This window comes from Artemia franciscana, chromosome 11, assembly GCF_032884065.1.
Source record: "Artemia franciscana chromosome 11, ASM3288406v1, whole genome shotgun sequence".
Lineage (NCBI taxonomy): Eukaryota > Metazoa > Arthropoda > Branchiopoda > Anostraca > Artemiidae > Artemia > Artemia franciscana.
This window is the reverse complement of record NC_088873.1, coordinates 38,737,514-38,747,846: the sequence shown is the minus strand read 5'-3', so window position 1 is coordinate 38,747,846 and position 10,333 is coordinate 38,737,514. Positions and strand designations below refer to the sequence as shown.

The window sequence follows — 10,333 nt, the reverse complement described above, 5'->3', positions numbered from 1 at the left end:
GTTGAGTATTTGGGGGAAAAGGCTATTAGATTTTTGTGAAGAAAATGGGCTAGTTGTAGGGAATGGGAGGTTTGGGAGAGATAAGGGTAAGGGGGACTTTACGTGTTTTACGGGTACGAAAGGGAGTGTTATTGATTATGTGCTGGTGGACGTTTCCCTCGCGATGGATGTTAGAAATGTAGAAGTTCTCCCCTTTGTAGGTTCAGATCATTTCCCAGTGTTAATAGAAATTTTGCAAAAGTTTCCGACGAATGTTCTACAAACACAGCATAGAAGAAATTTCCAGAAAAAAAGGAATTTAAAAATGAGAAATGTCGAAATCAGAAATACACAAAATGGAAGAAAGATTACTTGATAGGAAGGTTCAAGAAGAACTGAAGGTCTTTAAAGAAGGTAAATTACCAGTCGAACAGATAATCGACGGGCTAATCGGGCTGTTGGAGATTTTTTTTTCAGACAACGTTATCGTTTTTGTTTTTGTTTTCAGATCATTTTCAACAATTGTCAGTTAAATCATGTCTTGTTGTTTATACTTCTCTTATACTAATAAAACTTAAGTTTGCGAACACCTTAGTGAAATTACCTTTTTTCTTGGTGTTTTGGTTACTGTCAGCCCAATTGCTACGTCTTTTGGTGCTCTTTGTGGTTTTACCAGCTTCTGCTTAAAGCTAGCCTATATAACTACATCCTTCGTCAATGTTCTTAGAATTACCAATGTCCTTGACTACTGCAATTCCTTCACAAAGGTTTTAATATGAAGATTAACGGTATTTTTGTGCAGTATCAGGCTCTTCGTTAATGTTCTTCTAAACTTTAATGTCTATATATGTAGCTATTTCATCGTTCAAAATATTGAACTTCTTAATTTGCAGCTGTCTATTCGACTGGACTATTCATTTTTGCTTTGTGCTGTCTTCTGTCATTATGAACAACACACCGCCGATCCTTTGTTTTTTAACAGAGGTTGAACCAGTATCAGGCTCTTCGTTGACATGCTTGACATGCCATGTCAGTGCCATGTCATGCTTGACTTGACATGACATGCCTTGACATGCTTATACATTCACATGTCTTTGTTTCTAGCTATTTAATCACTTGAAGTTCTTATGTAATGTTGAACGTCGTTATTTACTGCTTTTTCTTCGATTGGATCCTTAACTTTTGCCTCGCCTTGTCATTTATCATTATGAACTACATATTACCAAAACTTTGCTTTTTTTAAAAAAGGCATGGCAAGCATTGTTTACCTCAGCCATGTCAAAACCACAAACCAATCATTATAGCTATTATTTTGAAACACGAAATTTCTTTCTTTTTTATTTTGTCTTATTTGATGGTCCAAATAAGATATTATGATGTGATGTTTTTTAATATGATGTCTTTTATTGCAGTTACATATATATATAAAGACTTTTATATAAATTCATGGCATCGTTACAAAGCTGATGTATGTATTAATTCATATAGTAGTCTATATGACGTCAGTCATGTGAATCGTTTTTTCGAAATTAAGGCTCTTAACAAATGTTTTCAAATTCGTGACCTATATAGATCGTTTTTTAGGCTAGAAATTCTCAAGGTGTCAATTTTCCAAAAAATATATGGAGCTGTTTTCAGAAAAATTGATGAATAACTAAATATACAACTATAGCTTGTTTAAAAAGATAAGATATAGTACTGGAAGGTCGGCTTCTTAGCCGCTGTTCCTTGGAAGGGCAACGTGACATGGTTATTTACATTGATTTTTATTGTCACTTGTCTTCTAAGAGCAGACAATTTGATGTTCTTCTTGATATAATGGCGTCACCATAATTTCTATAAGACCACCCCGGTGAAAATATGAATTCTTCTTTAAGGTTGTTACATATTTAGAACTTTTCTTGTGGCTAGAAATGTCAATATGCTGGTTTTAAGGAAATAACCATGTAACCGATTTAGAGGAAAAATCTACAAACATGTTATTATTAATCGCTTAACTAATTCAAAAAAGGAAACATATGACTTACAATAAGATATTTGACTGGTAGTTGTCAAGGCTTCTTTCCAGGAAACATTATTTGCTCGTCGTTCATTTTCAAGTGGTAGCAAAAATTTTAAAATTCATTGTCTTCTAACACGAGAAAATGCCACTTCTAATATACTACGTATACACACAGGAGTAGAGAGGTTGGCGCCTACGTATTCAAAAGTTTGGTCATGTGACCTATGCATATTCATGGAAAATTTGGGTCCAGTTAAGCGGAAATCTCTAGCTACTCGAGGGAGGAATAATAGGCGAGAGCTGGGTAGGCTTTATTCTAGTTTTTGATGTAATTTTTTCCTCTAACTTCCGGGTCTTTATCTTGATTTAAAGGAGAAAAATGTTAAGCTAATCCTGTCTTTTGATTTAGATATTGTACGTTTTTACTGTATCTCTTGGAATAGCAATAGTAAAATTATCTCACAAGTTTGGAGTACCCGATTCACCTGCAAATCTGGCCGTCCTGTATGGTGAGCTGCAGTATTCTGGCCTTTGCTTATTTTTGCCTCACCACCCTTGATTATGTTTGTTTAGTTAATTTCTTTGTTGTATAGTTGTAGTTAAATCTCTTTCAGTATTATTTAACTCAATAGTTTTGTTATGGTATAAGACATAGATTAAAGAAATTAATTAATTAATCAATGTCACAATTTTATTTTACTGAATTTCATTTTTTACGGCATCAGAATTTTTTTACTCTCAGAGGTTCTTTTCGTAATTACAAAGTAATTTAGATGAATCTGAATGAAAATTACAATTTTCAAAATAATGTTGCATAAGAAATATTTGTCAATTTTTGTTTTCCTTAAAACATTTTATTTTCGATGTTAGAGTGATTTGTTTTTTTACTAGACTGCAGCTACTGCTACATCCATGATAATTAAATTAAATCGACTTTCGTCATAAATGATGAATCGAATTAAAAAAAGCAAGGTCAAAATTATTTAATGCACCAATTTATAATCAAAATCCTTAAAGTAAAGAATTATTTCTTTTTGTCATGAAACCTAAAACAGATTAGCACAACAGCTTTGATTGAAAAAACTCTTTTTTAATGTTAATTTCCACTTTGCTTGGCATCTCAACTTTCACTTAAAGCTTGAAGAAAATGAAGTTAATCAAAATTTGAACCCTCAAAGATGAAATCAATGAATGAACAAGGCTCTGATAATGAGATCATATTTCGAAATGACACTAATCACAACAATCGGTTTCGAACAGACTATACTAAAACTGATCAGTCGAATACCAATATCTCATCAGTAGACATTTTAGAAGAAATTCCAGCCACAAAGAAGCTGAATAACCAGCTGAAGAAACTACCAGAAAAAAAAGAAGAGGACACAGAAAATCAGAAGAATGAAACATCTTTTCAAAATGACGAGAAACGATCTATAAGCAATATTCATGCTAGACACCTAATAGTTCAAAATAATGGACACCAGACTTTCTATAACGCCGATATACGTTTTAAGTGTGATGCATACAATGATAGTTTTTTTCAAGATAGTTATCTCATTCAGTATGCAGAGACAGACACCAGTGACAAGCCGTTCAAGTGTGACGTATGCAAGCGCACATTTAATCACAAGAATACACTCACCAGACATATGAGAACCCACACCGGTGAAAAGCCATACAAGTGCACTACATGTAATAAAAGCTTTTCTCGAAATGAGCTTCTCATTCAACATGTGAGGATCCACACTGGCGAGAAGCCGTTCAAGTGTGAAGTATGCAAGTGCAGTTTTAGACATAAGAAAACTCTTGTCATTCACATGAGAACCCACACTGCTGAAAAGCCGTTCAAGTGTGAAGTATGCAAGCGCACATTTAATCAAAAGAATACACTCACCAGACATATGAGAACCCACACCGGTGAAAAGCCATACAAGTGCACTACATGTAATAAAAGCTTTTCTCGAAATGAGCTTCTCATTCAACATGTGAGGATCCACACTGGCGAGAAGCCGTTCAAGTGTGAAGTTTGCAAGTGCAGTTTTAGACATAAGAAAACTCTTGTCATTCACATGGGAACCCACACTGCTGAAAAGCCATTCAAGTTTGACGTATGCAAGCGCACATTCAATCACCAGACATGTGAGAACTCACACCGGTGAAAAGCCATACAAGTGCACTAATAAAAGCTTTTTTCGAAGTGAGCATCTCATTCAACATGTGAGGATCCACACTGGCGAGAAACCGTTCAAGTGTGAAGTATGCAAGTGCAATTTTAGACATAAGAAAACTCTTGTCATTCACATGAGAACCCACACTGCTAAAAAGCCATTCAAGTGTGATGTATGCAAGCGCACATTCAATCACCAGACATATGAGAACTCACACCGGTGAAAAGCCATACAAGTGCACTACACGTAATAAAAGCTTTTCTCGAAGTGAGCATCTCATTCAACATGTGAGGATCCACACTGGCGAGAAGCCGTTCAAGTGTGAAGTATGCAAGTGCAGTTTTAGACATAAGACAACTCTTGTCATTCACATGAGAACCCACACGGCTGAAAAGCCGTTCAAGTGTGAAGTATGCAAGCGCACATTTAATCAAAAGAATACACTCACCAGACATATGAGAACCCACACCGGTGAAAAGCCATACAAGTGCACTACATGTAATAAAAGCTTTTCTCGAAATGAGCTTCTCATTCAACATGTGAGGATCCACACTGGCGAGAAGCCGTTCAAGTGTGAAGTTTGCAAGTGCAGTTTTAGACATAAGAAAACTCTTGTCATTCACATGGGAACCCACACTGCTGAAAAGCCATTCAAGTTTGACGTATGCAAGCGCACATTCAATCACCAGATATCTGAGAACTCACACCGGTGAAAAACCATACAAGTGCACTACATGTAATAAAAGCTTTTCTCGAAGTGAGCATCTCATTCAACATGTGAGGATCAGGCGGATATATAGCAAACGTTCTGATTCAATTTTAGCATACATATCAACGACGTATTGGTGAAACAATTCACGGCATTTTAAAATATAATTTTCTTCATCCTGCCGAATCATTAGTCTATAGGAATAATAATGCATTGCACTGCATTTCTTATTCATTTCTTTGTTAGTGGCTGGATTCATCAATTTAATATTAAAGTGATAGCCGTCGGCTCCATCCCAAAAAATGATAGGATATTGTAGGGCATCGTAGCATCGATGAGTTTCAGCAATTCTTAACAACTGAGCGTTTCGCTTATGAAGAATAATATCTCGAGGTAAAAACTGATCACCGACCATAACGATTGCCACTTCGTCGATAGTTGGAGCATTGTATCTACGCACATGTTGGCCAGGAGGCGTTTTGTCAGCAGAAATAACAATTTTATGCGTATCAGTAGGCATCAAATCGATGGCTGTTTTGAACAGACGCACTAAATTATTATTTTCGTGGAAAAGATGTTGCAATTGGGAAACGATTGTCCTTTCAACTTTGGGAGAAATTTCGCAACGTGCATTCAATTCAGAATTTCTATCACTGATGAAGTACAATTGTAAAAATTTATGATTCTCGCCTGAGAATGGTAGAAGGGACCCTGCTCCATGATAAATTTGCCCTTTTACTTTGAAAGTAGACATAAATTGATCTGGATTTTCGATTTGGGCTCCAAACGACGTCATTTGGAAACATGAGTTATATTTTCTGATTTTTGACAAAAAACGCTTAGATTCTGATGTAGTTCCAGTAAGGAAAGTCTTCAATGGCTCTGGTGGTGCAGCCAATAGAGGAAGTTTAACTTTTCCTGAGGCGCAACACATTCCCATTGTTTCGCCATTGAATTTCAAGGCCTTGCAATAGGGACAAATTTTAGACATAGTCCCGATTTGAACACATCTACTCAAGCTATAATCATCGACTGGGCTGTACCTGAATGCCAGGCTATAACTTTCAGGTTGCTCTGATTCCTCGACACGCTTTCTTTTCTTACTTTCTCTATCAGCAGCAAGCCTGATTTCTTGCTGTTCTTGTGATTCCTCGGCACGCCTTCTTTTTTCACTTTCTCTTTTAGCAGCAAGTCTGGTTTCATGTTGCTCTGGTAGTTCCTCGGCACGCCTTCTTTTTTCACTTTCTCTTTTAGCAGAAAGTCTAGTTTCGCGTTGCTCTGGTAGTTCCTCGGCACGCTTTCTGTTCTTTCTTTCTCTATCAGCCTCAAGCCTGTTTCCTTGCTGTTCTTTTGATTCCTCGGTACGCTTTCTTTTCTTATTTTCTCTATCAGCCGCAAGCCTATTTTCACACTGTTTTTGTGGTTCCTCGTCACGCTTTCTTTTCTTACTTTCTCTATCAGCCGCAAGCCTGTTTTCTTGCTGTTCTTGTGATTCCTCGGCACGCTTTCTTCTCTTACTTTTTCTATCAGCCGCAAGCCTGTTTTCTTGCTGTTCTTGAGATTCCTCGACACGCTTTCTTCTCTTACTTTTTCTATCAGCCGCAAGTTTTTTGGCATAGACTCTTTGAGCAGCTCTTTGAGCACTTTCAACATAATTATTCCAAGTAGACATCTTCTAATTTTTACTAATTCGTGACGAATTGAAGTCACGCGTTGAATAGCAGGAACCTAACAAAAAACAAAACTAATTCTAAAATATTCAGGTAATTTTCTATTTTGAAATAAAAACTAAAAATTATTGCTCAGACAACATAAATATTTTTGATGTTTACATAATAGCTTTATTGGTTCTGGACTGAAAACTAAATATATATATATATACCCTCTCTCATCGAGTGACTACTCCAGCATGTTCATTTTGGTGTTTTAAATGGTATATTATTAACGAAATCACCTGATCCACAGACAGACATACAGACAACTTATTTTTATATGTATAGATAGATAGATATAGATAGATGTCCCGGTGTCCCGGTCGTCATTTGTGTCCCGATGTCCCGGTCGTCATTTGTGTCCCGATGTCCCGGTGTGTAATTTCGTCAATCAACAAACATGACGTCAGTCGACACACAAACATGACGTCGCTCGACACACACACACGCAGACAAATTATTTTTATATATATAAATAGAAGATATATATAAAACTAGCTGTTGGGGTGGTGCTTCGCGCTACCCCAAAACCTAGTTGGTGGGGGCGCTTCGCGCCCCCCCAAGCCCACCCGCGCACTTAAGTGTTTACGCACCATATTAGTTACGCGCCATTGTAGTTGTGTCCCTGAGTCCCACCTGTGAATATAGATAGATATATATGTATGTTTTTAACTACGTAAAACTTGTGAATAATTACAACATTCTTCGCTGTCCCATTGTCTGTGTATATAAATATATTGTCATGTTTACCGACTCTTGAACATGCAACATATAATTGTCCATGGGAAAAACAATCCGAATTTAGATCTATACCTCATTATTCTAATGATTGCCCTTGAGCTTTGTTGATGGTGATTGCTAATCGAACATTCCCTGTGTCCCCGTCGTCATTTATATATCCCCCTGTGCCCACCGGCGTCCCCGTTCTAGTTGTGTCCCTGTGTCCCGGTCGTCATTTATATTCCCTGTGTTCCGGTGTCCTAGTCTGTAATTTCTCTTTGAGTGTCGCGGTCGTCATTTATATTCCCGGTGTCCCGGTCGTCATTTTTGTCCCGGTCGTCATTTGTGTTCCGGTGTCCCGGTCTGTAATTTCTCTTTGAGTGTCCTGGTCGTCATTTATATTCCCTGTGTCCCGGTCGTCATTTGTGTCCCGGTGCTTTGTTGATGGTGATTGCTAATCGAACATTCCTTGTGTCCCGGTCGCTTTCTCTTTGAGTTTCCCGGTCGTCATTTATATTCTCTACTAGCTGTTGGGGTGGCACTTCGCGCCCCCCCCAAGCCCCCCGCGCGCGCAAGTCGTTACGCGCCATATTAGTTACACGCCATTGTAGTTGTGTCCCTGTGTCCCACCTGTGAATATAGATAGATATATATATATATTTTTAACTACGTAAAACTTGCGAATTTACAACATTCTTGGCTGTCCCATTGTCTGTGCATATAAATAGATTGTCAGGTTTACCTGGTCGTCATTTATATTCCCTGTGTTCCGGTCGTCATTTGTGTCCCGGTGCTTTGTTGATGGTAATTGCTAATCGAACATTCCTTGTGTCCCGGTCGCTTTCTCTTTGAGTGTCCCGGTCGTTATTTATATTCCCTATGTCCTGGTTCGGTCGTCATTTGTGTCCCGATGTCCCGGTGTGTAATTTCGTCAATCAACAAACATGACGTCTGTCGACACACAAACATGACGTCACTCGACACACAGACAACGTATTTTTATATATATATAGATGTCCCGATCGTCATTTGTGTCCCGATGTCCCGGTGTGTAATTTCGTCAATCAACAAACATGACGTCAGTTGACACACAAACATGACGTCACTCGACACACACACACACACACACAGACAACTTACTTTTACATATATAGATAAGTTGTATGTTTGATTGTTTGTACACATATGACGTCATTATAAGTATATAAGGCTTTGTATATGACGTCATTATAATTTTATAAGGGGGCGATTCAAAGAGAAATATCAGTATAAATCCTACAATGGCAGAAGAAACAGCCAAGGAAGCTGCTCAATGAGTTAATTCAAAGAGACATTTTAGTATAAATCCTACAATGACAGAAGAAGCAGCCGAGGAAGCTGCTCCAAGAGTTTATGCCAAAAGGCTTGCGGTTAAAGAACGTAAAACCTCGCAGTTAGATGAAAATCAACCTGTAGAGCGAGAATCAAAACGTATAAAAACTGAAAATGATAGCGATGATGATTGGGTTTGGGATTTTGACTTGGATAAGGTCATCAATGCCTACCATATTTTAGTTTAAAAAAAAACAAAGGTTTGCGATATGTATTTCATAGTGACGAACGACAAGCCAAGGTAAAACAAACCAAATAACTTGAAAATGATACCGATGATTAAAAAACGACGTTGAAAGGACTACCGTTTCCCAGTTGCAACATCTTTTCCACAAAAATAATAATTTAGTGCTTCTGTTCAAAACAGCCGTCGAATTGATGCCTACTGATACGCATAAAATTGTTATGTCCCCTGACAAAGCTCCTACTGCTGAACATATGCGTAGATACAATGCTCAAATTATTAACGAATTGGTAATCGTTGTGGTCGGTGATCAGTTCTTACCTCGAGATATTATTCTTTATAGGGGAAACGATCAGTTGACAAGAATTGCTGAAACTCATCGATGCTACGATGCCCTACAATATCCTATCATTTTTTGGGATGGAGCCGACGGCTATCACTTTAATATTAAATTGATAAATCCAGCCACTAACAAAGAAATGGATAAGAAATGCAGCGCAATGAAATATAGATTAATGATTCGTCATTTGACGCCTATTAATCATTCGTCAATGATGCCTATAGGTTAATGATTCGTCATTTATTACATTTACATATAATCCATCTTGGGATTAGATACAACAGCTTTTACATCCTGGACAATCGCTGGTTCATAGACATGACATTACGGCCAGTGTCTTCCGGCAAAAGCTGCTCTCCTTCATCTCCTACAGAGTTATGGGAGAAATACAAATCGCAAATGGCCGAGGATATACTCCACCGAATACGGCAAGAGAGGTCAGATATTACCTTGGACTTTACAACAGAAATTTATAACTGCACTCTAGTTATGATTGAAGATTTGTGCTTATCTGTTGCAAACGAACTTCTCAAGCATTTGGGAATGCCTTCACCTAATCGTACTGCTTCTATTTCTACATGAGTAGAATTGGATCGCGAACAAAGTTACAACACAATTGATCTATTGTCGTATGTACAAACAAATATTTTTAAGTTAACGTCTGAACAAAAAGGCATTTATGATCAGATAATGCATTGTGTCGATAGCCAAGTTGGAGAAATCCTCTTTTTGGATGCGCAAGGAGGTACTGGTAAAACTTTTCTAATTAGATTGCTTCTAGCATCAATTCGATCAAAAAATGACCTGGCGTTGGCAATTGCGTCGTCCGGAATAGCCGCAACGTTGCTGCCTGGTAGAAGAACTATGATATAATAAAAATCATAAATTGCTAAGTGAACAAGTGATTCTGCCAGCCAAGAACAAAGACGTCCATGAAATCAACATTCATGGACAGCCAGAACTGTGTCGACTGACTTGTAAATTATTTCCTGGTCTCGAATCTTGGTCAAAATAATATTGTTGATTTCGTGGACGTCTTTATTCTTGGCTGCCAAAATCGCTCGTTCACTGAGCCATTTATGAATTTTATAATTGGTTAGAATATTCGGAAATACCTTTTCAACCAATTCATTTTTGGACGTCACGTT

At 37.6% G+C, this 10,333-nt stretch overlaps 2 protein-coding genes across 2 annotated transcripts; both read left to right on the top strand.

Moving 5' to 3' along the window:
• The first annotated feature begins 3,159 nt into the window (after positions 1 to 3,159).
• LOC136032615 (zinc finger protein 501-like) lies at positions 3,160 to 4,140 on the top strand. The gene has a single exon (XM_065712888.1). The coding sequence runs from the start codon at positions 3,160 to 3,162 to the stop codon at positions 4,138 to 4,140; it is 981 nt and encodes a 326-aa protein (XP_065568960.1).
• A 179-nt stretch (positions 4,141 to 4,319) lies between these two features.
• LOC136032614 (zinc finger protein 765-like) lies at positions 4,320 to 4,862 on the top strand. Its single transcript, XM_065712885.1, has one exon. The coding sequence runs from the start codon at positions 4,320 to 4,322 to the stop codon at positions 4,860 to 4,862; it is 543 nt and encodes a 180-aa protein (XP_065568957.1).
• The last annotated feature ends 5,471 nt before the right edge of the window (positions 4,863 to 10,333 follow it).